Genomic DNA, 27,157 nt, shown 5'->3' on the forward strand with positions numbered 1-27,157 from the left:
CTTTACTGAATTGTGCTATGTGCTTTTTCTGATGTTTTGATCTGTTAACCAATGGGACCCTGTGACCTTTAGAAATAGCCACAGTGATCTTTGAGTTCTGTCATCATTTCTGGCACAAGATATTCTGTGCTCACCTTATACTTTTCATGCTCCAAGCTGGAGCATTAGCTTCTTTTTCAAGGATCCCTGGGTCCTTTTAATGGCTAATGATATTAAGATACCAAAATCTGGGTGCTAGGTATGCTTACAAGAAAAACTTAAAAATGTTACCTGTCTTTTTGATAGTGTGTTATAATTTAAGAAGACTTTCACATGTTTTTAAAGTAGTTTATCTGGCCGGCGCCGCAGCTCACTAGGCTAATCCTCCGCCTGCGGCACCAGTACTCCGGGTTCTAGTCCTGGTTGGGGCACTGATTCTGTCCCAGTTGCTCCTCTTCCAGGCCAGCTCTCTGCTGTGGCCCGGGAGTGCAGTGGAGGATGGCCCAGGTGCTTGGGCCCTGCACCCGCGTTGGGGACCAGGAGGAAGCACCCGGCTCCTGGCTTCAGATTGGCGCAGTGCCGGCCGCAGCGGCCACTGGGGGGTGAACCAATGGAAGGAAGACCTTTATCTCTTTCTCTCTCTCTCTCTCTCTAACTCTGCCTGTCAGGAAAAAAAAAAAAAAGTAGTTCATCTGTCGGTCCTTCTGTGAGGTAGGAAGTTAGTATCCCAACCATCTCTGCTGACATAAACACATGGAATCTGGAAAGTATTTCAACCCTGATAGCACAGTGAGGCTTTCCATCACCCAGAGGCCCGCCTCCCTGTGCTGCTGCGGAGATCCTCATTGTTCCCGTGTGGAGCTCCGGAGTCTACATTCCTAATTTTTCCCCTTCCCAACAGTTAGATAACTGGGACTTTTTGAAGTACTGGTGAATTCAACCTCTTCCATTGTTGTGTTTCTCGGAACTCTCTGAAGTGTACAATATTACTTAAACATTTTAACACATTTTTTTCCACTTCAGAATCCCCCTTTCTCCTTCTGCAATGTCAACTAAAAACTCTTGCGTCTTTGAGGGAACGTAAACAGAAAGGCTGCCGCTGGAAGCAGATTTCTGCCGCTTCCCCCGTCGTGTGCCGGTGTGTGCTGTCGTGTTCCCGAGCGCTGCTCTGCGTCCTGTCCTTTTCTGTTTTCTTGCCTCTCCTCTCCTCTGGGTCCTGTTTTTCCTCTCCTCCTCCTGTGGTTCTCTCAGCTCCGTCTCCTCCCACTCAGTTCCTTCTGTCCTACATGTCACCTCCTCTCTCTTCCCTCAGGACTATGAAAGTAAGCTGCAGGCCTTGCAGAAGCAGGTGGAGACCCGATCCCTGACTGCAGACACAACCGAGGAGGAGGAGGAGGAGGAAGAAGGTGAAATCCAGAGATGGAAACTTCCTTACAGCCTTTCCAATCCTGTTACCAAATCAGTTCTTTATCTGTGAGCAGAGCTGGTCCTCCCTTGTCAGTGGCCAATGTAAATGATTTGAAAGGCACTCAGTACTCTGAATCCAGGTTGTGGCCAATGAGGTGGGCGTGGGGATGATGGTGTGCCTTAGAAATTCGCAGTTTCTGAGCACAGTCGTCTTCATGTAGATCTTGTGGACGTTTACATATACAGCGTCATGTGACTGTAGTATGAAGTTCATATGCGTTTCAAGTAGATAAAGAGCTTAATCATTGAGCTGGTCAGTTCAGTTTGCTAGTGTATATCAGAGATTTCTCTCACGTATAAGCACTTTGAAATGTACCACCAGTGTGCTTTCTGGCAGGTTTCTGATCATATGACTTAGTTCTACTTGCCTCTCTTAAATTTTCTGGAATTTCTTAGCTGAAGTAAGGCTTTCATTGTTAATACCTTATAATATATTACAACACTCACCATATTTCGTTTCTGTAGTCTGTGGGCTTCAGATCAACTCTGAAAGAACTCTTAATTTATGTACTAAATTTTCCTTTTTTTTTTTTTTTTTTAAGATGTATCTGTTTAAAAGAGTTACACAGAGAGAGGAGAGGCAGAGAGAGAGAGAGAGGTCTTCCATCTGCTGGTTCACTCCCCAATTGGCTGCAACAGCTGGAGCTGTGCCGATCTGATGATAGGAGCCTCTTCCGGGTCTCCCATGCGAGTGCAGTGACCTAAGGACTTGGGCCATCTTCTACTGCTTTCCCAGACCACAGCAGAGAGCTGGATTGGAAGAGGAGCAGCCAGGACTTGAACAGGCACCCATATGGGATGCCGGCACTGCAAGTGGCAGCTTTATCCCATCTACAGCGCCGGCCCCATTTTCCTTTATTTTTAAATGTTGATTTGTTTTCTTTAATCTATTCGAAAGCAGAGCAACATCCACTTGTTCACTCTCCAAATGCCCACAACAGTGAAAGCTAGGCCAAGAAAAGCCAGGAACCAGGAACTCCATCTGGGTCTCCCACGTGGGTGGCAGGGGCCCAGGCATTTGAGCCATCATCTGCTGCCTCCCAAGATGCATGAGCAGGAAGATTAAAAGTGCAGTAGATAGGACTCAAACCAACATGCCTATATGGGATACAGGGTACAGGTGTACCAAGTGGTAGCTTAACCTGCTACACCACAACGCCTGCCTCTTAAATTCTTTATTTTTAAATATCTGATTGAACCATGACCTCCCCCCACCCCATACTAGAAAGAAAAACAGAAATATATCAAGTTGGACAACATATCAAGGAATGGGGTTACTTTTCTTTAATTATAACTACTCATTAGAATTACAGCTTTAACAGAAAAGGAAGAGGAGATCTATTTCTTTGATGCACTATTTTAAATAAGTAGGACTTTTGTAAGTTTTCTGAAATGTATATACTACCTTCATAAGGTCAACAGAATATAGTGAACCTTTAAAAAGAAGAAAAGCAGGCCAGTATTGTGGTATAACAGGTTAAGATGCTGCCTGCGATGCTGGCATCCCATATGGGTGTCAGTTCATGTCCTGGCTGCTCCACTTTGGATCCAGCTCACTGCTAGTGTCCTGGGAAAAGCAGCAGAGAGTGGCCCAAGTAGTTAGAGGCCTGGGCCACCCAGGTGAGAGACCTGTGTGGAGCTCCTGGCTCCTGGCTTCAGCCTGGCCTGGTTGGCCATAGCAGCCATCTGAAGAAGACTGTGCTCAGAAACTTTGGGGATTTCTAAGGCACACCATCAACCCCACCCCCATCTTTCAAGATTTTATCATCTGATGGAAGATTTCTTTCTCCATCTTTCTCTGCAACTCTGACTTTCAAATAAGTAGATAAAATCTTGAAAGAAAAAATCTGGAAAATACCTTAACTTCTAAAGCATCAAGGTAAAGGAGGGCTATATGAGGTCCTCACTAAATACGCTCCGTGTGCTTTCAGTTGCTTGGACACAGCATGAGTTCGAGTTGGCCCAGTGGGCCTTCCGGAAATGGAAGTCTCATCAGTTTACGTCACTGAGGGACTTACTCTGGGGCAACGCCGTGTACCTGAAGGAGGCCAATGCCATCAGCGTGGAATTGAAGAAGAAGGTACGGAAGGTGGAGAGGCATGGTGGTCTGGAGGCAGAGCTCTTACGTTGAACCGGTATTTCCCTTGGGAGAACTTGGCCGCTTTATGCCAAGAAAGAGCTTTATATTTGCCTTGTAAAATATGTGTTCTTAGAACATAGGTAGTACTAATTAAATTTTTATTACATAATAGTTTTTTGAAAATAGATGTTTTCTGTTTTTATAAATGAGATTTATTTCTGACAAAAGCTAGAGAAACATATTAGCAGAAAAATGCTTTCCTTGGGTTTCTGTTAAAAAAAAAAATCTCGATTTTCCTTAGTTTTCTACCAGTAAGTCTGGCCTATAAGTCCTGTTCACCTTTGCTACTGATCAGCTCCTCTTCCAGGGACTGGGAAGCCCTGTCAAGTAGTGGACCAGCATTCGTTTATAATCTCATTTTCTTACCACTATGCCGGGCATTTTATTAATATTTGTTGGTGAAAATATAGGGCAGTAGTGAGAAGTAAATGACAGGACACTGGAAAGCATTTCGTAGCTAGGAGACACTTTTCAGAGCAGTGCTTGTAACCCTTGGGATTCCAGATGGGAAACGCAGAGTGTTTTCGTCCCCTCATTGGTGAGAGACTAGCGAGCCATTCTTGGTGCACCTTCTAGTCTCTTATATGAATTCTACAAAGGTCTGCATTTAGACAGCTGAAGTATGCTTACTGAGATTTTAGTTCATGCTAAAACACTCTGCTAGGCTAGGACAACGAAGTCTGTGGACAGATTCATTTGAAATCAGGATTATTCCCTATGATGAATACATAGATGGCTTTTTTCCCCAGTGCATCACAGACTGTCGAGCACCTGATACAGTTTTGATGTCTTTCCCGTTGGGTGTGATTCTGTTGCCTTGTCTCAAGCTCACGTGCTGATGGTTTTCTTTGGCTCAGGTGCAGTTCCAGTTTGTCCTGCTGACTGACACACTGTACTCCCCTTTGCCTCCTGAGCTGCTGCCCACTGAGATGGAAAAAACTCACGAGGACAGGCCTTTCCCTCGTACAGTGGTGGCTGTGGAAGTCCAGGATCTGAAGAACGGAGCAACACACTATTGGTCTTTGGAGAAACTCAAGTATGAAAATATGTGTAAAAGCTGACTGTTTTATTGGGAAAATAATAATGAATTGCTCAAGTGGGTTCCTTGGAGCTCTCCTCTGTGAGAACGCTGTTGCTTTCTACATCACTGTTGCTGGCCAGTGATCGTGCCGTTCATCCATGCGTTTTCTTTCAGTGAATGAATCTCCTTCCTTAAGCACCTTTGACATTTGTAGATATTTAAATGTGCCCTCCATAGACCGATAAACGTTCCAATTCCGTGATGTTTATTTTTATCTCAGATCTAGAAATTATTCATCTTTCTGTCCTGGACCCCATAAAGGAGGAAGTTATACTCTATCTTCCTGTACGTTTAGTTGGATGAGGTAATTCCCACCGTGTTGGTGTCTTTGAGATGTCACACACCATTGAACTGCGTCTGCCCACTCAGGAGAGGTTAGGTGGCCATTCTTGGCTTTCAGTGGCTTCTTTGTAGACCCAAATACTTTCAATACTGGGTGTTTGGAGGCTGTGCTTTTGGCCTTCATTCTTTTCTAATAATGTTAAATGATGGGGGCATGGAAAATGCCTCTGAAGCAAAATTTTATTGCAATTTCTTGATATTAACCAGTTGCACTGTATTGCTTACTGAATAGGCAGAGGCTGGATTTGATGCGAGAGATGTATGACAGGGCAGGTGAGATGGCCTCTAACGCCCAGGACGAAAATGAAACCTCTATGACTGGCAGCGATCCTTTCTATGATCGGTTCCACTGGTTCAAACTTGTGGGAAGGTATGTGATGATTTTGTTGATGGTCTTCCTTTTAAATAATGAATACTTTTATTTTAATTATTTTATACCTCGGATATTATAGGAAGTTATAAGAAAAAGTGTGAAGAATCTCCTGTGTAATCCACATACACAAAATTGTGTTGTGTGGCATAGTTTCCTTTAATGTCACTCCACACACATTTTGCTCTGAGACTCGGACTTTCAGAGTATCCACCAGTGTCCCTGGCTCTGATCTTATTCATAAACAAAAGGTTTGTAGTTGAGTGCAAAACAGAATTAGAAGAAAAAGAAAACTTGTGTCTGTGTCTTGCAAATTAAAATGATAGTATGCCTTGCCAGACTGTAATCTTTCCATAATCTGATTTGTCCATTTTTTAAGGCAATTTATGCCACATTAATCCTTGCCAAGGGTGAATTAATTATACACGTTGATACCCTTTTGAGCCAGTTTTATGTATCTAATGTTTTTCAATATTGAGTGAAAACAAATAATGTTTCTGTGAGTCTATATTGAGTCAGGTTCTCAGAGGTTTAGACTTTTCCAAAGTCTAAATTTCAGGGAAATTTCAGTTGCAAAAACCTTTTTAAAGGGGGTGAATAAGAAGTTGCTGAAGTCAGCAGTAGGAGTCAGCTGCTCTTTCACAGTATGTTCTATAAATCTAATTCTGCTCACTGGAAAAAAAAAAAAAGCTGCCAAGTCATAGTTGAAAATGTAGTCTGTCTGTCACGCCATTCTGATAGAGAATCTTCCATCCACTGGTCCATTTTCCAAACAGCACCAATGGCTGGGGCTAGGCCAGTCCAAAGCCAGGAGTGTGAAACTCCATCCTTGTCTCCCATGTGGGTGGCAGGGGCCCTTGGAACTTGGGCTGTGATCTGCTGCTTTCCCAGGCATGTAGCAGGGAGCTGGATTGGAAGTGGAGCATTTGAGATCCAACAAGCCCTCTATTATGGGATGCTGATACCGCATGTGGCAACTTAACCTGCTGTGCCACAATACCAGCCCATTATTTATTGGTAAGATTTTTATGTATTTGGAAGGCAGAGTGACAGAGATGAAGATTCAGAGAGAGAGAGAGATCTTTGATCCACTAGTTCACTCCCCGAATGGTTGCAACAGCCAGGGCTTGGCCAGGCCAAAGCCTGGAGCCAAAAGTTCCATCCTTGTTTCCCATACTGGTGGCAGGGCCCAAGCACTTGAACCATCATCTGTTGCTTCCCAAGTGCATCAGCAGGGAACTGGGTTGGAAGCAGAATAGCTGAGACTTAACCTGCACTCTGATGCGGGATGCGGATGTCCCAAGCAGCATCTTAACCCGCTGTGCCACAGTGCTGCCCCAGATTAATTTTTTTAAAAAGATGAATTGGCCAACCATGTCTTATCCAAGCAAAGCACATGCTGCTCTGGCATACACCATTTCATCCATTTCTTTTTCTTTTCTTTTTTTTAAAGTGATTTATTTATTTGAAAGGCAGAGTTAGAGAGAGACAGGAAGATTGATCTTCCATCTGCTGGTTCACTGCTCAGATGGCTACAACAGCCAGGGCTGGGCCAGGCTGAAGACAGGAACTCCATCCAGGTCTCTCACATGGGTGCCCGGGGCCCAAACACTTGGGTCATCCTCTGCTGCTTTTCCCAGGCCATTAGCAAGGAGCTGGATCAGAAGTGGAGCAGCCAGAATTCAAACTGGCACCTATAAGGGATGCCAGTGTTGCAGGCGGCGGCTTTTAAGCTCTGCCACAATGGCAGCCCCGTTCGATTTTCTTTTCTTCTCTGAGATAATGGAAGAATCTGAATAAAGATTTAATACATTATTGTTTTTGCACTAATGTTGAGAATTTCCCCTTTGAGGTCTGGATGCTGACCTGTTGTGTGAGCTGGAGAATTTGAATGTTTTATAGAGTAAGATTTACCTGGGATGGTCTACTCACGGTTTCCTCTGCTTCTCCTGTTCGAAGGATCCCTTATTGTATGACTTCTTCCAGCCTGCCCTCCTTCCTTTCACCTGATTCAGAAGATTATGCTTATTTTATCTTTTTGCTTTTCCAATTGCTTTTATTGTGTTGATTCCCCAGTGAATTCTGTCCTGTTGGCACCTGTAGCTTCCTGTTTAACCAACTATTCCTCTCTCCCTGGCTGTGTTAATCGGCGTCTTACCTGGTGTCTAGCTCCCCCATTTTCCACGGCTGTGTGAATGAGCGCCTTGCCGACCGCACACCCTCCCCTACTTTTTCCACGGCCGATTCCGACATCACTGAGCTGGCTGACGAGCAGCAAGATGAGCTGGAGGATTTTGATGATGAGGCATTCGTGGATGACACCGGCTCTGACGCAGGGACGGAAGAGGGCTCAGATCTCTTCAGTGACGGGCATGACCCGTTTTACGACCGCTCCCCTTGGTTCATTTTAGTGGGAAGGTTGGTGAGGTTATTGTGAGAAAGGCAAAAAGGGACCAGCTCTTGCTCTAAAGGCCTCTTTGTGCAATTTTGGATAACCTTGTTTCAGCTCTTTATGAATGCTGACCTGGCATTGTGTGTGAGGCACCCAGTCCGCTCAGTACAACATCCAGCAATAAATGAAGACTGCATGGAAGACCCTGTGTCCTAAATTGCCCTGTAATTTTGTTCTAAAGGTGCAAACTCCAGAGGAGAAATTAAAGCTAAGAGTTGAGCATAGTGCGTCCAGTGATGGTACCGTGGTCTAGATGTTTCCTCTCCAAAGGAATGTGATCGAGAAAGACATGGGGATAACATGAGAGAGAAAGCGGAACAAGCCCTACAGAGTATGACACTGCCTGAATCAGAGAACAGAAGACTCAGGAGTAGTGTTGGGTTTATATTTTGCTTAGTCTACTGAGTCCTAAGAAAAATCAGGAAAGCCAGGCCTCCCTTTGTCTTAACTGGCCGCCTTTCTCTGGCAGGTCCCACAAAGCATGTCTGTAGGTCTTTGGCTTCTGCTGAAATTTTACCTATAGGCTTCATAACAATGAATCTCAGAAAATCGTCTGTTGATTTCCTCCACAATGAATACTTGTTCAGCACTCCATGGAACTGCTTTGTGTTAAGCTTAGTTCACCAAACTGAGGCATTGTCTGGCTCTCAGTTGTGTGTCCATCTGTCAGTGAGCAGAACTCTCCAGGCCCCTGTTCCAAATACTGGTGTCTTTGTCCACATCCAGTCTTCATGCTGAAGTAATTTTAATTACAAATTCAACAGTAGAGCAATTGCTGGATTAACCAGAAAGTATGTCCGGGTTTTACAGTATTAAATTTAATTGTGCATTGGAAGCCACATATTGTCTTTTCAAAGTAAAGAAATTATATCAATGTTCCCTGGATGAGCACCAGTTATCTAAAAGTTAAAGTGCCCCAAGTCCCCTGACCCAGTAGGGGCATAGATTCTAGAATTTCTCTCTCAATATAGTGTTGGTCACCTGGTAAGGGAAACTTCATAAATCATGTGAAAGAAGATCACATTTATGGAAAGGAGGAGAAAAAATGTTTTTTGGTAGAAATTAAGGCCTCAGTTATAACTGTTGTTTATAATACTGTACAGACTGAGTGTTATAATGGCAAAAGACATTCAGAATTTGACGTTTCTGTGAATAAAATGAGTATGTAGCTATGGATATTGTTTTCGACAGGTGTATCACCAGGAGAAAGGTTTAGAGTTTCAGAGAAACTGGTTTCTATTAAAAATTGAGACACACACACACACAATGGACAATAAACAGCGTTTTATTTATGGCTGTTTGTGTCCTTCAGCACATTTCCAGCCTGTTCTCAGGCGGTTGGAAGTTATGCAAGTTTCTGGCCATAAACCTGTTTCTTGTGCCCATCAAGCAGCTCCTAAAGCAAATGGAATGTGTTCTACATCATCACACAGAGAGTAACAGGCAGCTTTCTCTTGCTTAGGACGACAAAGAGCACCCCAACCTCATTGTTGGGAAGAGCCTTGGATCCTGGGCCAGCTGTGACACTTAGCACAGGCAACTTAAACTGAGGCCTGTTTGGGTTCTCAAATGTAAAAGGAAGAGTTAGAAAAAGAGAATCTGTCATCAACACTAGCAAAGTGAAGATCCTGGTTAGCACTTCTGCTTAGAAGCATTGATATCTATCGATACATAGAAAGAGATAGATGTTTAAGATTTATTTATTTATTTATTTGAAAGTCAAAGTTAGAGAGAAGGAGAGAGAGAGAGAGATCTTCCATCCACTGGTTCACTCCCCAAATGGCCACAATAGCAGGCTGAAACCAGGAGCCTCCTCTGGGTCTCCCACAGGGTGCAGGGTCTGAGCACTTGGGCCATCATTTGCTGCCTTCCCAAGCACATTAGCTGGGAGCTGAATGGGAAGTGAAGCAGCCAGGGCTTGAACCGGTGCCCGTATGGGGTGCTGGCTCCTCAGTCATCTTATTTGCTATGCCACAGTGCTGGCCCCAGAAGCATTTATATTTTGAGTCAGTTGTATGAAACACTGAAGTCCAAATCCTCCTCAGTATGGAAATATAACCTGGCTTTAGATATATATATTCAAGGCTGACTCTGTGGCGTAGCATGTAAAGCTGCCGCCTGCAGTACTGGCATCCCATATGGGTGCCAGTTCAAGTCCCAGCTGTTCCACTTCTGCTGTGGCTCTCTCTTACGGCCTGGGAAAGCAGTGGAAGAGGCCCAAGTCCTTGGGCCCCTGTACGTGTGTGGGAGACCTGGAAGAAGCTCCTGGCTCCTGGCTTCAGATTGGCCCAGCTCCGGCTGTTGTGGCCATTTCGGGAAGTGAACCCCCAGATGGAAGATTTTTCTCTCTCTGCCTCTGCCTCTCTGTAACTCTGCCTTTCAAATAAATAAATAAATAAATATTTTTTAGAAAAAAAATATTCTGATCTTATTAATTTTAATCCTAACTGCTCTTAGGTCCTAACAGCTGTATTAAAGTAAGTCTACTTCAGGGAGCTACTTCAGGAATTGGTCTTTCCATTCATTGGAGTTTCCAGGTTCTAGAACGGACTCTGCCTTGCGAGACAGACGGGGAGGAAGTGACACCCACGGCAGTCAGTAAAATGTTCCATTCTTGCCCTTGGCCACGTGTCTTCTCCACAAAGAAAACTCAGAAGAATGCAGCAGCATCCAGTTGTACTAGTCAGTGTATGTGGAAGAGGAAAACCTTCTTTCCTGCTTTTGTGATTCAGTGGATTGGATTTCCCCTATTGGCACATAGTTTCAAATATAATTTGCCTATAAAAATGTCTAGTTTCTTAGGAAATTCCATGTTAGGTTTCTTGGCTGTGGCTGCCTCTGGTGAATCTTTACACGAACTTTAAAAGAGCTTGTCCCTTTAGCTGTTCTCTTAATGGCATGCTGGGATGTTATGAACCATCCACCATAATTTGGATGAAATGTAAAATATTTAAACTAGTCTTCTGGGTTGAAAGGGGGCAAAAGATGGTTGTTCTGTGACCTAAGTATCTGAACCGATGTTCTTTCTGTAAGTCTCACCATAACTGTGCTGATTTTTCTTACCTTTATGTTGACAAGTTTGTTTCTCTTTTTGGTGTAACTTCACAGAACTTTTCTGCTAATACATCCTTACATCTTCCCCCCTCATCCCTGTTCTCCTTCAGTCTGCTAGGTCAAAGTATCAGGACTCAGAAATGCAGATTAGGAAAATTCCAGTTTGAAAAGCTTTAAAAGAGAACTTTTACACAGCATTGATTTGGGGCTGGACTCTGTTCTGATAACATGACGAGGAGCTGTCCGGTGAGGGTGTGATTGTGTAGTCACAGAATGAATGCCTGTGGTCCTGCTGTAGAATGGTAGAATGTTCTTTTCTCAGAAGGAGGTATCTGCAGTAACACCTTTAGTGCTTCTACGCTGGAGTAACCCCTGCCATAGACAGAGAGGGAGTTCTCATCTTTCCTGCGCTCAGAGGGTACCTCATTGTCATATGTGTGAATATGCTAAGCTTCCTTACAAAACAATGCTTCTGCTTTTGAAAAGCTACTTTTAAGATAACAGATTAAGTGTAGTTAAGGAATCTAAACTTGTTCCATGTAGTTAATACCCACCATGAGTATGGCTTTGAAAAAGTCAGCATAAAGTTGGATGGCTTCACTATTGGTTGCCTCTGATAGAACCCAGTTTTTTCTGGAATGTCTTCCACTTCTGTGTAAAGATAGAGAACACATCACTTCCTTGTTTTCTTGTGTACATGGATATTCACTCTCTAATATTCATTCAGCGTATGTTACAGTATGCCAAACTGGTGAGCAAAACCAGACTCAGTTCCTGCCTACAGACTGGTGGGTGACACAGAGATAAATAATCAAGTGAATCAGAATAAATTACAGCAATGATGAAAGAATTGTATGAGCTGCTGAAATCCCTGTGTCATGGGGGTGAACCTGTCATGAGATGGTGGTATTTAAGACAAAACCTGAAGACGTAAAATCAAAGCCACGAGGTGGACATTGAGTGCAGGGAGGAGTCCGGTCAGGGGACATGTGTGCTGGCTTTTACTGGCCCAGGCATTGAAGGTGGGCAGATTTGGCTGGAATGCCGTTAAAAGGGGCAAGTGATCATCTGTGCTGGCTTACACCAAAGTCTTAGCCTTTTAAACTCCATATGCTAGTTGGTATCTGATGGTCTTGTTTGTAATCCTTTTTGGAAGAATTTTCATTGTAGAATTTTTTTACCCTCCATTTCTTAGCGTTGCCTCCTAGCCTGCTTTGGAGCAGACTGAAAGGGAAGTAGACATCCTCATCTGATTCAATGTTCGCTTGCAATTATTTTTGTTGTAATTTTCATTCATAGTTCATTTATTCTCTAAAAGCTTTATTAACATTTGTTTTTCTGTGATGTGTTTTCTCTGTTTTCATTTCTTTGCGTTGAAATCCCTATATCCACTCCATCTTTCTTCTGCCTTTGCTTTAAAGTAGATTTCAGAGCAAGAAAAGCAGCAGCAGGCATGTGTGTCACAGTTAGTTATGTTTGATTTCTTGATGCAGGTGTTTATTCTTTGTCTTTTGTCTTACGTTCAAAGATCAGCATATACCAAGTGGGAAGACAGGAGTAACAGTGGGAACTAGATTCCATTTCTCTTCTACCAGTGAAAATGAACCTTCTTAAGCTTAGTGATCACCAATTTTTGTTGATTAAAAAATCAGTAGCTACAACATAATGAAAGAAGAAAATAAAAGAGTGCTAATGTAGTGGGACTTTGCTAGTTTGATGGGAGTACTCTGTGGTAGATCTGTGACCTAACCTTTCATTTATCCATTTCTGAATTAGAGTTTAGACTCTAGGAACAAAAACAAACCCTTTAGGGATCAGCTGGCATCTTCCCCTTGGTTATCTTGATACCCTTCCAGTCTCCTTTAAGCTCACAACTCAGAAATTCTGGCTGCACAGCCTCTGCCCTCCTCACCTTGTTAGCCACCACGGCAGAAGATGATAGTCCTTTCTTGTGAGTAAAAATAAAGACCTACAATGCTGTGATGCGAAATCCACTTTAGAATTATTAATTGTATGTCAGTCCCATTCCCTGCCTTTGTCTCCTGATTTCTGTTTTCTCTGTTGGGAAAAACAAAACAGAACTTCTTTATAAAACCTGTATTTATAGGCTGAGCTCTTTACTGGGCTCCCCAACGGCAGCAGCAGCAGTTGTCATAGCACGTTATCTTGAGAGTCTACTTCCAATTGTTACTCTTCTACCCACAGTAGTAATTCATATAGAGTCATTTGGTCTACGTTGGTCTTTGTCAACTACTTTGCTGAAGATTTGTGTTTATCTATTACCTGTGCTACAAAAGCAGCTGGAGGCAGTTTGAGGACAGAACCAAGAGTGATCTCAGGGCCCAGAAGTCAGCTCAGTTTCAGAGTGTTCTTAGTGCGGCTGAAAGCCAGCTTCTCTCTGGAAGCTCTGATGGTGGTCTCCTGTTTCTATCCCTAGGGCGTTTGTGTACCTGAGCAATCTGCTGTATCCTGTGCCGCTGATTCATAAAGTGGCCATCGTCAGTGAGAAGGGTGAAGTTCGGGGGTTTCTGCGTGTGGCTGTACAGGCCATTGCAGGTAGGTCACCTCCTGAAATGAGAGTCGTGGGTTCTTGCCTAGAGCCAAGCAGGCCTGTTCTGTGTCAGCCATACCTCAGTAGACTGCACTTGGGGGCAGGTTCATCTGGCGTGAGGGAGGCCATTAATGCTTCTGGTACAGCTGTTCTTCCCAGTGGTTGTAGATGTCTGTTTAGTTTGGCTTCTGCCATTTTGGGTGGGTGAAGAGACTGCCTTGCAGATGAAGAAAACTCTTGGATTGACTTGGCATTGACATTGGCATTTTAACAGCTTTGGAAGTAAAAAAGAGATTTTTCAGGACCTTTTCCTGCCTACTTTTTCACTTTTTTTTAAACTACTATTTTGTAATGCATAGATAAAAATTCTGGTATTTTCTACTTTTGCATGATCCAGCCTGTATTCTGAGGATTAAAAAATGTGGCCATTTGCTATGATTTTCCTCTCCTTTCAAACACTGTGCTGTACATTGAGTGACTGTTTTGGCCTTTTTTCCATGGAAACCTGTGACACAGTCACTACACTTGAGTTTATGGAGATCTCTTCCACAAGTCCAGTACAATATGTTCAAATATTTGTTGTGTGTTATTGAATGTAATCTTGCCAAGGAAGGGGCGAGTGGGTCAATATTTCTAGGTATGATGTATAAATAACCTCATGAATAATTCTTTGTAAGTCTCATTTGAGCTAAGGAGGTTGGTAAAGCCACTTGAGTTGCCATTTTTTTCTTATGCAAAAATACTTTTGTGTGTATTTTGTAATCCAGTAAGAATCATGTGGTCTCTTGTAATTTTTTTCTACTTAGCCGATGAAGAAGCTCCTGATTATGGCTCGGGAATCCGACAGTCGGGAACTGCTAAGATATCTTTTGATAACGAGGACTTTAATCAGGTGAGAAATATTCAGGAGGAAAGAAAACCTTATGCAAAGAGTAGTATTTGGGTTTATAAGGAATGTATTCAGCATTGAAGACCAGTTCTGTGGCCTAGAATTTTTTAAAAATACAGGAAATTGGTAACCACAGTACCAGTTTAGAGTAGAGTAGAGGTAGGCCTACCAATTACAATGGTAAAGACCCAGCCTTTATGTCTTATTGTACTGCCTTTTCCCAGACAGCTCTTATTTTGCATAATTTTCCAGTCACTATTATTTCTTGGACAAATACGCAGCAGCGAGGAAGCTGGGGGAGAACAGCGTGTGTGCTCTGTTTCCTCACGTGCCTACCCTGCCTTGTTTTCAGAGTGACTTTTCTTCGGTGGCAATGACTCGTTCAGGTCTGTCCTTGGAGGAGCTGAGGATTGTGGAAGGGCAAGGTCAGAGCTCTGAGGTCATCACTCCTGCAGAAGAAATCAATCGAATGAATGACTTGGGTGTGTAGACAGAGTTCACTATGATCCAGGGTACTTTCAAATGGGGAAATATTGACCATTGTCAGGGGACGTGGTGGTTTTATCAGCTGTGAGTGGAAAGAATGCCCACCTCTCCTGTTTGCATTACCTGAACCATTTGTGTGTTCATTTGCCCCTGTTTAGATCTGAAGTCAGGCACTTTGCTGGATGGTAAGATGGTAATGGAAGGATTTTCGGAAGAGATAGGCAACCACCTGAAACCAGGCAGTGCCTTCACTTTCCGAGTGACCGTGCTGCAGGCCAGTGGGATCCTCCCAGAGTATGCAGACATCTTCTGTCAGTTCAAGTGAGTCGCTCCCGTGCTCTGCCCCACCCAGCCAGCTGCTACCCAGTGCTCTGTACAGTGAGATGCTAATGCTCCTGGGGATGGCAGACTCCCATTCCCTGGTGGAAAATGCTTTCTTCTCTTGTGGCTGGAGTAAGAACCAGAAACTACACTGGGATGGAAGAGGGTCCTGGGGGAGCGTGCGGGCATCCTGCTGGGGCTGTGCTGTGGACTTGCCCTTTCTGCAGGAACAGGGGTCTCAGCCTGATAAGCCTGGGTGGTAGTAGTCTTTTTTCATGCTCTACAAGAAAGACATGTGGAAGTGTCTTACTAATAAATAAGTCTAAAAGCAATGAAATATTTGGCATCAGTTAGGCCTATTTCATACCTGGGAAAAGGCGAGTCTAAAGAATGTAAAGAATAACTTCTATACCAGCTAAAGAAAGCTGGTGTGTAGAGAAGGTGTGGCTGGTCCCATTTCTCATGCCCCCTCTGAAGCTGCTGCTCTGACCCTAGTGAGTCCTCTCATCTGGGTGCTTTCTTCTGAAGCCTCCCCAGGAATGGCTTTCTGTGGGGTCTTTAGTTTGAATGTCCTCACATCTCAGAATGTTTTTTTCAATACTAAAGCCTGCAGTTTACCCCTGGAGCCACCCACAGGCGTTCTGCCATCCCTCTCTCTTCCTGTGCCTTGGCCTTCCTGGGGATCCCAATGTGGTTTACAAAGCATTGCTTTGAATCAACTTTTAGCCAAGTCCTGAATTAAACGTGATCTCTACATGGTACAGTACTAATCCCATTTGTTACAACTCGTGCTTGTTGAAATATTACCTGTCAGTAGTGATTCCTCTTATTTAGTGTGTTTTTGCTAGCAACCTAAAATTTAGGACAGGATGGAGTTGGCTAAGTAAATTCTTTTTTTGGAACTTTCACTGTTGTACTCAGGCATTTAATTATTAAAAGTCCCATTTGCCTAACTGATGTCTAATAACAGTAAGTTGACCTTTATTCTAAAATCTCCTGGAAACAACATCCCCACCTGGTGTTCGATTTGAAGGAAAGGGCATGTGTGGACTTACGTTACAGAAATACTCAGAATCTTCAGAAGGGAAGCAGGTATTTGGCCTAGCAGCTATGACGCTGGTTAAGACACCCACATCCCATACCACAGTGCCCGAGTTCATTAACTCCAGCTCCTGCCAACGTACATTGTGGAAGACAGTGGTGATGGCTCCAGTAATTGGGTTCTTGTCCCCCATGTGATACACCTGGACTGAGTTCCCAGTTTCTGGCTTCAGTGCTGGCCAGTGGGGGCATCTGGAGAGTAAATCAGCAGATGGGAGCTCTTTCTCTCTCCCTCTCTCTCTCTCAATAGACATACTTTAAAAATCTTCCTCTTAGATTTGCATAACCCCTCATCTAGCCTGTGTAGGAAAAATACGACTGTAGGAGCAATGTGCCTGAGTTGCTGTGTCACCCACAGTGGCAGAGTAGAAAGGAGGCAGGTGTGTGAGAAAGGGAGAGACAGTGACAAGGAGAAATGAGAAGAAAGAAAATGGAAAAGAACACAGGTGGTGCTGAATTCTGCTGCACCAGCGGTGCATGGCATCAGAGGTTTGGTGTTTGGTGCAACTTTGCCACTGTTCTAGACTGCGTGAACTCACTTGGAAGACAGAGAGTTCACACTGTTGGTGGTTTCTTTCTCTTTTTTCCCTTATGTCTTTGAGGGGAGGGTCCTTCTAATGGATAGGAAAGGTCTTCAAACAGTTCATCAAAAATGTTCTTGACAAAGAACTACAAGTAGCAGCTCAGTTGAAGAATCTGCTTGGTGCTTGAGGAGGATGCCCGTTTCCATAGGGTCCACACTGGGATCTGAAAGCAGAGATCTGATGAAACCATTTCAAGTTGTTCTCATGTCTTTTTTTTTTTTTTTTATAAAGCTTTTTACATCGTCATGATGAAGCGTTCTCCACTGAGCCCCTCAAGAACAATGGCAGAGGAAGTCCCTTGGGCTTTTATCATGTGCAGAACGTAAGTGACATGGACGTTTTCGCCAAACCTATCAGGGTCTGTGGTGACTTAGCTCCCTGTGTGAGTAAGGAGGTTAGATACTGTGAGGGCCCAGACACTTGCTGTGCTGGGGGAGTTGAAGGCAAGAATGGACAATAGAGGGAGTGGCCAGAGTGGTGAGGTAATCCTTGGTGAGTGGAGCCGCCAGCCTTCTCATCTGAATGACAGTGGGTCTGCCAATAAAACCTTTCATCAGCTTAAGTGTAGTGAGTGGTTTTAATGTTTCTGTTTAAAATAAGTATGTTTGATATGAGCTTTATCAAATTTAATGCATTGTCTTTTAAGCCCCTCAAATACTTAAAGTGTCAGGTTGCAAATAATGTGTAAGATAGTAAATACTTTCTGTGGCAGTGGAGTCTGTTTTCTAACAGGTGATGCTGTAATTAGCTTATTAATGCCCCTTCCAATTGTCCTCATCCCTGGAGTAAGAAAACAGACCTTCTATCTCACATGGCATTTCACTCAAACTCTATTCAGAAGTCATCATTCTTATCACAGTAGCTAACATTGCTTGAGAGTTTATTTTGTGTTGGTCATTGTTCTGAGTATTTTGTATGTAATTTAATACTTAACTTTATACTGTAGGCCATGATAATCACTGTGTTACAGCTGAGATAACAGGCATGGTGCAGTTAAAGTTACCCCCAAGTAACAAAGCTAAGAAAGAGGCAGAGATGGGATTAGAACCCAGAGAGATAGGGCTTGCTGTCCAGGATGTCATTACTCTGTGAAACGTCGCTCATTGTCTGCTGTCCATGCTTCCTGCCTAAAGTAAGAGAGGAAAGGACAGACACAAAATACACTCTCTCGTTTTTTATGTTGGATGGTATGAGCTTGCACCTCCCTGGTAAATGCTCACCAACTGCTTTGACACATGGGGAATACCAGTGACTCACAGATGCCCCCAAGGAGCTTAGAATTATGATGGGGAAATAAAATCCATGTGTAAACAACGCAGAACAGGATAGAGACATGAGAAAAGGACTCATTGGACTCAGTGGGAGTGGAGAAAGTTACCTCCATGTGGAAAGAGATTGTTAAGTTAATTGTTTTGCTGGGGGTAAAGGTGAGTAGAGAAAGCAGGTGGGAGCTTTCTGAAGGATGTAGTGTTGGTAAGAAAAGGCGGATTGCACTTGGCATTGTGCCTGGCACATAGTCCACAGTCAGTACCTGTTTTCCTTACTGCTGTGTCAATCTGAACTGGGCCTGAAGTGTAGGGACGACTTAGATGCACAGACGGAATTCTGGAAGGACCTTCCAGGCTGGACTACAGCCTGGGGCAGTCCTCAGGCAAAACAGAAGAAAGAGCATGGCAGGAGCAGCAGGTGTGCTGAGTGAAAGCAAAGTGAAGGGTAGCAGAGGGCTAGGTCGCTGGGGCCAGCGGTGGAGGGTCTTACACGCTCACGGTCAGGCGGAGTTCCTCTAAAATGAGCTCCAGAGGGGAGCCTCGGCCTTGCGGTGCAGGAGGTCTGCATGGAAAACGCCCAGCACAGATTGGCAGTCAGTGGTGCTCAAGTTGTGACTGAAACAAAAATGCGTGTATTCTCTGAGAAGTCTTTTATTAGTCTTGCTTGGCTTTCCTCCTTAGATTGCAGTAGAGGTGACCGAGTCGTTCGTGGACTACATCAAGACCAAGCCTATTGTATTTGAAGTCTTTGGGCATTATCAGCAGCACCCGCTTCATCTGCAAGGACAGGACCTTAACAGGTTTGGACCAGATGAGCACAGATTCGTGTTGTTGTTACTGTTGATTTTTAACTCCTCGATTTCTGGAAAGGGAGAGTCTTTGAAGGATTAATAGAACTTAGTGTCAGTTTTATGTCTTACCCTGTATTTCCTCTTTAGAAACTTCATCACCTTTTCCTAGCCACCTAACCAGGTGACCTTTAAGGCCATCTTTTCGTAGGAAGAGACTGAATAGGGTAGAGAGTTGAGGTCATACGGATATACCATGGAAATTTTGTGTAGTTGTTACTAACGACCCACAAGTTTGAGAAGCTCCAAGTGGAGTCATCAAAACTGAGGAGGATGGCTGGGCATTTGACATAGTGATCAAGGTGCTGCTTGGCACACCCACATCCTGTGCTGCTCTGCTTCTGACTCCAGCTTCCTGCTGATGTGCAGCAGGTGATGGCTCAAGTCCTTGGGAAATGCAGATGGAGTTTCAGGCTCCTGGCTTCAGCCTGGCCCTGGCCAGCTGTTGTGAGCATTTGGGAAGTGAACCAGTGGACGGAAAATCTCTCTTTCCATTTCTGTGCCTTTTAAATAAATTATAAAATATAAATAAATAAACAAGTACAGCAATGGAGACTTTTAAAAAAAAAGATTTATTTATTTACTTGAAAGAGGTACAGAGAGAGAGAAGGAGAGACAGATCTTCCATCTGCTGATTCACTCCCCAGATGGCCTCAATGGCCAGAACAGGGCTGGGCAGAAGCCAGGAACCAGGATCGTCTTCAGGTGGCCCATGTGAATGGCAGGGCTCTAGAGACTTGAGCCATCTTCCTCTGCATTCCCAGGCACAGCCGGATCAGAAGTAGAGAGGCTGGGAGTTGAACCTGCACCCATATGGGATGCCAGTGTAGCAGGTAGCAGCTTTACCTGCTACACCACAACACTGGCCCCGGAGACTTTTTGACAATGGAAGGGTTAATAAAAATTTTATGGGCCAGCACTGTGGCGAAGCAGGTTAAAGCCCTGGCCTACAGTGCCAGCGTCCCCATGTGGGTGCTGGTTAGCGTCCCGGCTGCTCCAGTTCTGATCCAGCTCCCTGTTAATGCACCTGGAAAGCAGCAGAGGACAGCCAGGTCTTCTGGCCCCTGCACCCACATGGGAGACTGGAAGAAGCTGCTGGCTCCTGGCTTCAGATTGGCTCAGCTCCAGCCTTTGCAGCCATGTGGGGAGTGAACCAGGGGATGGAAGACCTCTCTCTCTCTCTCTCTCTCTACCTCTCTCTAACTTTGCCTTTCAAATAAATAAATCTTTTAAAAAAAGAATTTTCACATTTCCTTATTAGTTAAAATTTATAAGGGGACTTTTATCAAAATATTTGAGCCTATTTAATTTTGTGGGATTGTGTCTAGTGTCTGATATTATTTACGAGTTAAAAATGCATAAAATCTCTTTCCTTAAAGGCAGGTTAACCTTCCCTTTCACATCAACATCTGACTTTTGTGTGCTGAGAAAACTCTCTTCCTTTTTTGTAGCCCTCCTCAGCCATCGCGAAGATTCTTCCCTCCGCCAATGCCGCTCTCCAAGCCAGGTGAGCACCAACTGCGTCCTCTGCCTGATATTCTCTGTGTGGTCGCCTCTCTACCTAGGAGTGACTTTCAGATAAAATCATATTCGAGCTCCTACTCCTTTTCTGTATAGCCTATGTATGGGGTGCTTCAGAAAGTTCGTGGAAAATGGAATAAAAGATAAGGTTCGGGGTAATCATTTGGCCTAGAGGTTAAGGTGCCTGCATCCCATGCTGGCATGCCTGGTTTGAGTTCTGCCTCCGGCCCTTGACTTCAGCTTCCTGCTCGTGCAGGGCAGGGAGGCAGTGGTGATCATCAGGTGTTGTGTCCCAACCATGACGTGAGATACCTGGATTGAGTTCCTTAGGCTCCTGCCTTCGTTCCCCAGCCAAGGGTTATTGCAGGCATTTGGGGAGTAAATCAGCAGATGGGAGTGTTCTCTCTGTCTCTGTTTCTGTCCCTCTGATTCTCAAAGAAGTAAATAAATAAATAAAAATTAAAAAATAAATGCCAATAACACTGAGGGTTTTTTTTTTTTAAAGATTAATTTATTTGTTTTGAAAGAGAGAAGGAAAGACAGAGAAATATTCCATCCAGTGGTTCACTCCCAAGATGTCTGCCCTGGCCAGCGCTGGGCTAAGCCAAAGCCAGGAGCTGGGAGCTTCATCTGATTCTCCCATGTGGGTGACAGAGGCCCACTTGGACCATCTTCCACTGCTTTTCCCCGGCCATTAGCAAAAGCTGGATCAAAAGTGGGGCATCTGGGACACGAATTAGTGCCTACATTGAATACAGAGGCTTTACCCACTACACCACAATGTAGGCCCAAGACTGAGATTTTAAAAGGTGTTAGTGTTTGGCACCATGGTTGGAGTACTTCTGGGTTTAAATCCTGGCTCCACTTCTTTCTTTCTTTCTTTCTTTTTTTTTTCTTTTATTTGACAGGTAGAGTTATAGACAGTGAGAGAGAGAGAGAGACAGAGAGAAAGGTCTTCCTTCTGTTGGTTCACTCCCCAAATGGCCTCTATGGCTGGCGCTGCGCCAATCCGAAGCCAGGACCCAGGTGCTTCTTCCTGGTCTCCCACGTGGGTTCAGATGCCCAAGCACCTGGGCCATCCTCCACTGCCCTCCCAGGCCACAGCAGAGAGCTAGACTGGAAGAGGAGCAACCGGGACTAGAACCTGGTACCCATATGAGATGCCGGCGCTGCAGGCGGAGGATTAACCAAGTGAACCATGGAGCCGGCCCCCTGGCTCCACTTCTAACTCCAGTTCCTGCTAGTGCATATCCTGGAAAGTAGCAGTTGTGGACTCAAGTGCCCTGGTCCCTTCCACCCACGTAGAGGACTTTCGGTCTCTTGGCTTTGGCTTTGCTCAAATGGGACTCAGTCAGCAGATGGAAGATCTCTCTTTGTCTCTTTTTGTCTGTTTCTGCCTTTCAAATCAATAAAAGTGAAAAAAAATCATAATTTAATAAATATATTTACTTTGGTACCAGAAATTTTGAAATCCATGCAGTTCTCTTCTAGTACATATTTCCACGAACTTTTTGAAGACTCCTTATATTCCTGTACCTATTGAATATATCAAGATGAAACTAGAAGTCTCAATTCCTGGTTTAAACTAAGTAAGAAACAATAGGGCTCTGTCTGCCAATTCTCTGGTCTTCTAATTGCAGATTTTGATAATCTCTGTTACAAAATCTCTGCTTTGTGTTTAACTCCCTGTAGCTGCTAGGTGACAAGGCATTTCTTTGCATATTGTATTTATTCTGCATGTTCAATTATCTTTAAATTTTATTTTGTTTTTCTTAGTTTCTTTTTTTTTTTAAGATTTATTTATTTACTTGAAAGGCATAGTGAGAGAGAGAGAGAGAACGAACCTCCATCCACTGGCTCACTCCCTAAATGGACACAATAGCTGGGCTGGGCCAGGCCAAAGCCAGGAGCCTGGAACTCGATCTGGCTCTCCCACATGGGTGGCAGGGGCCTGAGTACTTGGGCCATCTTACGCTGCTTTCCCAGTACATTAACAGAGGGCTAGATTGGAAGCAGAGTAGCCAGGACTTTGAACCAGTGCTCCAGTGTAGGATGCCAGCATCACAGGTTGATGGCTTAACCTGCTACGCCACAACACTGGCCCCCACTTTGTTTTTGTTTTGCTTTGTTTTTGCTTTTTTTGTGATTAACACATCACAATTGTACATATTTATGAGATAGAGTATGATGTTTTTATACCTGTGTACACTGGGTAATACGTGTATGTATATATGAAGGGACCAGCGTATCCATCACCTTGAACAGTTACCATTTCTTTGTGGGGAGAACATTCAGAATACTCTCTTCCAGCTACGCTGATGGACATAATGCATTACTGCTGTTAACTGTAATTACACTAATGTGCAATAGAGCACCAGAACTTGTTCCTCCTCAATTATCTTGTTTTGATTTTTCTTTGTTTATTTCTACCCCTTTTCCTCGTGGCCCACTTGCCAAATTCCTACCCCACCCTGTGCTCATTTTCCACCCTCTGATTCCTCACCTCATCTGCCTTCAGACCATGAAAGAAAGATTGAGCTGATTCGGTTTCTCATGTCTGGCTATGTGAATGTGCATGTGTTGGACACGTTTTCTGAGCACGCCAGCGTGCTTGCATCCTCCGCCGTGGCCACCTTCCAGAATGAGGCTGACCCATTGCCGCCTTTTCTCTTTCTGCCAGTTCCCAGCTGCCACAGCGAGAGGGTACCTAAACGAGATGGTTAGTAGCTAAATTAGCTCTGCCTTAGATGTAGAACCAGCCTCAGGGCTTGCGCTAAGGCCTGGCTCACTGTGTGTGAAGCACCAACATACCTTTTTGCTCCTTGAGCTGAATGTAGAGTTTAGCACACTGTCAAGATCGTATCACATTTCCTTCAGAGAGATTCCTCTACTTGGACCGCTTTCACATCAGCCTAAGGGTGAGGGGCTTCATGTATTTGTCTGCAGTCTTTGCAATAGTATTTTTAATTTTGAAGATGTTTACCAGCCCATCATATACGTGGTATTAGTGGATCCTCAAGGTAGCAGGCTGTTAGGATTCGCATTTTGTAAATGAGGAGGCAAGCTTCCATAGCATCAGTGCAGTTAATACATTGAATCTGAAGAACATGTGTACCCTAAAATCATTTACAGAATCTTAGGCTTATAAATTTGACAACTGGTTCCCAAAGTTGTCTGTATTTTGGAATCCCCTGGGAAGCTTCAAACTTCACAGAGGAAGGACTGTGCCCCATCACTTGAGTTTGTGATTTCATTACCTGGAATGTGGCCTGGACTTTGCCATCTTTAAGACCCCCCAGGTGACTGTTACGTGCAAGGAGGTCTAGGAACTCCAGGGGTGAAAGACGAGTCTCCACGGACATCCCTACTTTGAGCTATGACCGTGTGGCCTCTCCCATATCACTAGGATGTGATTCTGCGCCACAGACTGTAAGAGTCTAGGATGCGACAGTTTTTTAATGGCTTTGTGAGCACATCCTGTGTTCTCATCTTTGTAGACAGTTTGTTGAGAGGGAAAAAGCAACTGACTGTCAATTTTTCTTTTTTCTGAATTCAGAGGTACTAGTGAAGTTGATACTGAAGTTTCTCTGTGTCTCTTGCATTGAAAGCTATCCCCTGACTCTTGCTATTTTTCTAAAATGTGTTCTTGAATATTGACATTAGAAAAACTTAAGCTTTTGCTGAGTAGACTTGGACCAGATTTTGACATTTTCTAAAAACTTTAAAAGTTCCAGCTACCAAGTTAAACACCATGAGCAAAACCAGCCTTGGCCAGAGCATGAGCAAGTATGATCTTCTGGTTTGGTTCGAGATCAGTGAACTGGAGCCTACAGGAGAGTAAGTCCAACTTTCTAAATTTTTACTTATTTATTTTTATTTATTTATTATTATTTTTTTTTTGACAGGCAGAGTGGACAGTGAGAGAGAGAGAGACAGAGAGAAAGGTCTTCCTTTTGCCGTTGGTTCACCCTCCAATGGCTGCCGCGGCCAGTGCGCTGCGGCTGGCGCACCGTGCTGATCCGATGGCAGGAGCCAGGTGCTTATCCTGGTCTCCCATGGGGTGCAGGGCCCAAGCACTTGGGCCATCCTCCACTGCACTCCCTGGCCACAGCAGAGAGCTGGCCTGGAAGAGGAGCAACCGGGACAGAATCCGGTGCCCCGACCGGGACTAGAACCCGGTGTGCCGGCCGCAAGGCGGAGGATTAGCCTAGTGAGCCGTGGTGCCGGCTAATTTTTATTTATTTTTTAAAAAGATTTATTGGGGCTGACGCCGTGGCACAGCTGGTTACAGCCATGGCCTGTAGTCCTGGCATCCCATATGGGAGCCGGTTCAAGTCCTGGCTGCTCCACTTCTGATCCAGCTCCCTACTAATGTGCCTGAGAAAGCAGCAGAGGAGGGCCCAAGTCCTTGGGTCCTTGTCATCCATGTGGGAGACCTGGAAAAAGCTCCTGGCTCCTGGCTTCGGCGTGGCCTTGTCCCAGTCATTGCAGCCATTTGGGAAGTGAACCAGCAGATGAAAGATCTGTCTCTCCTCTGTCACTCTGCCTGTGACAGAGAGAAAGAGAGAGATCCGTCAATCTTCCATCCACTGAGTCATTCCCAAAAGGCCACGATAACTGGGACTGGGCCAGACCGAAGCCAGAAGCCAAGGAACTCCATCCTGGTCTCCCACATGGGTGATAGGGGCTCGAGCACTTGGACCATCTGCTGCTGCTTTCCCAGGCTCATTTACCGGGCTGGATTGGAAGCAGAACAACTGGGATCCAAACTGGCACTCTGATATGGGGAACTGGCATCACGGCAGCACTTAACCCACTGTGGCACCATGCCGGCCTCTCTAAATTTTTAAATAAGCCAAGGTGATTCACATTAGAGAATATAATATTGAGTCTCTCTTCTTGTATTTTGGTTTCATGAATCATTTCAATGTCATGTTCCAGTTTTAAATTCAATTTTGGTGAGCTTTGTATTTTTCTTTAAATTAGATGTTTGTCAAAGAACAGGCTAGCCAGTGTATTCATTTGCTCTCTTGTTAGCAACAGTAAGATCATACTGTATCTCATCACAAGGGAAGACTACCTGTGTGGTGGGTTTTATCAGAAGCAGAGCAGAGGGAAACTATTGCACAGAACAGAGTCCAGACTTCACTAATCTCAGGGAGGAGGTGGGAGGCAGAACAATCCCCTGAAGCAGTTCTCAACCTCACTATCTTGAGCCAGGTAATTCTTTGTTGGGATAGGGTGGAAGCTGTTGTGTGCTTTGTAGGCTATTTTGCTTACAAGATGCCAGTAGTACCTCCAGATGTGGCACCACAGATGTCTCCAGACATTGCCAAATGTCCTCTAGGGGTCAAAATCGCCACCAGTCAAGAACCACTGTTCTAGATCAAAGCAATCAACATCAGCTTACTTTCTGTCTATAAGCTCGGTTATTATAGTAATGATTAATAGGGATATTGTTTGTAGCCATCTTTAAAATGCTTTTGGAGAAAAATAAAAGAGATTCTATTCCTGAAACAAGCAAGGCGCTGTATCAGTTATGTAAAGGGTAGGAGATAAATGTCGTCCTAGTGTTCCTCTGTGTGCAGCACTGCGAGCCCCCATCAGAGCCATCACTAAGGGCCTGCCTTGCTAGAGGGTGGATCTGTGTGTCCCCTGTGTACATGTATAGCTGTCAGTAGTGACGTTGCTTTTAGGAATTTGACAAATCTATAATAAGATTATAACTTCTATTACAGGGGAGCAGTAGGTTTCTACCGAATTAATTGCTTTCTGGATCTTTAAAAAAAAATGTCTAGAATCTGAAATTATCTGTTTTTATCTCCTTTTAATTGCCACTGTAGTTATATGTTATTTATTGAGTAATACTTACAGCAGGAGTTAGGGTGAAACTGAAAGATGTTACCTGTTCTGAGTGTGTCAGTCTAGTAAGGATGATGGGTGTGGACGTGTGGAGGAGGCAGATAACTACGGTTAAACGCCAGCCTGCAAGAGGAAGGCATGAGGTCGGAGTTCAGAGAAACAGAGCACTGGGCTGCAGAGCCAGGAATGACCTTGCTGATGAAGTAGCACTTACTTCTTTCTTTTGCATCTCTATTTTTATAGGTACATCCCAGCTGTGGTTGACCACACGGCAGGCTTGCCCTGCCAGGGGACATTTTTGCTTCACCAGGTACTAATTTGGGGACAAAGTAGGGTGTAGGAGGGAGCACCAATAAGAGTTTAGAATAAGAAAAGTAACTCTGCTTTTCAGCTCTGTTTCAGGGGTAGGGGCAGGAGGCCAGGGGCATGGTCTTGCCCCCCCCTCCCTTATATGTTTAGGCTTTTGTTTGCTTTTAGCTTATTTATTTATTTAAAAGACAAAGTGATGGGGAGAGAAGGGGAGGACATGGAGAGAGAGAGAGAGAGAGGAAGCTCCTATCTGCTGGTTCACTCCGTAATACTTGCAATAGCCAGGCCTAGTCCAGGATGAAGCCAGGATCCAGGAACTTCCCCATTGGAGTCTTCCCCATGGGCAGAAACCCAAGCCCAAGCACTTAGGGAGTTATCTGCTGCCTCCCAGGTATATAAGCAAGGAGCTGGATCAGAAACATGTAGTAGTCCAGACTCAAACCAGGCATTCCGATCCGGGATGTGGACATCTCAAGCAGTAGTTTAACCCACTGTGCCACAACACCTGCCCCTGTATGTTTGTTTTTTAATG

General features: G+C 44.4%; 1 protein-coding gene across 2 annotated transcripts in view; it reads left to right on the plus strand.

Annotated features, from left to right (window-relative positions):
* The window catches only part of KIF1B (kinesin family member 1B), a 169,177-nt gene that overhangs the window by 109,209 nt on the left and 32,811 nt on the right, over nt 1-27,157 (plus strand). The window contains exons 21-34 of one of the 2 annotated variants that reach the window (XM_062190416.1): nt 1,292-1,385; nt 3,378-3,526; nt 4,444-4,622; nt 5,242-5,379; nt 7,549-7,797; nt 13,323-13,441; nt 14,243-14,328; nt 14,678-14,807; nt 14,970-15,132; nt 17,049-17,139; nt 18,767-18,885; nt 20,385-20,440; nt 24,183-24,291; nt 26,560-26,626. In XM_062190416.1, the coding sequence (XP_062046400.1) occupies nt 1,292-1,385; nt 3,378-3,526; nt 4,444-4,622; nt 5,242-5,379; nt 7,549-7,797; nt 13,323-13,441; nt 14,243-14,328; nt 14,678-14,807; nt 14,970-15,132; nt 17,049-17,139; nt 18,767-18,885; nt 20,385-20,440; nt 24,183-24,291; nt 26,560-26,626 (1,749 nt within the window). The remainder of the gene's footprint in view (nt 1-1,291; nt 1,386-3,377; nt 3,527-4,443; nt 4,623-5,241; nt 5,380-7,548; nt 7,798-13,322; nt 13,442-14,242; nt 14,329-14,677; nt 14,808-14,969; nt 15,133-17,048; nt 17,140-18,766; nt 18,886-20,384; nt 20,441-24,182; nt 24,292-26,559; nt 26,627-27,157) is intronic. The other variant, XM_062190414.1, reaches the window with a different exon arrangement.

The sequence above is a fragment of the Lepus europaeus genome, chromosome 5 (genome assembly GCF_033115175.1).
Source record: "Lepus europaeus isolate LE1 chromosome 5, mLepTim1.pri, whole genome shotgun sequence".
Lineage (NCBI taxonomy): Eukaryota > Metazoa > Chordata > Mammalia > Lagomorpha > Leporidae > Lepus > Lepus europaeus.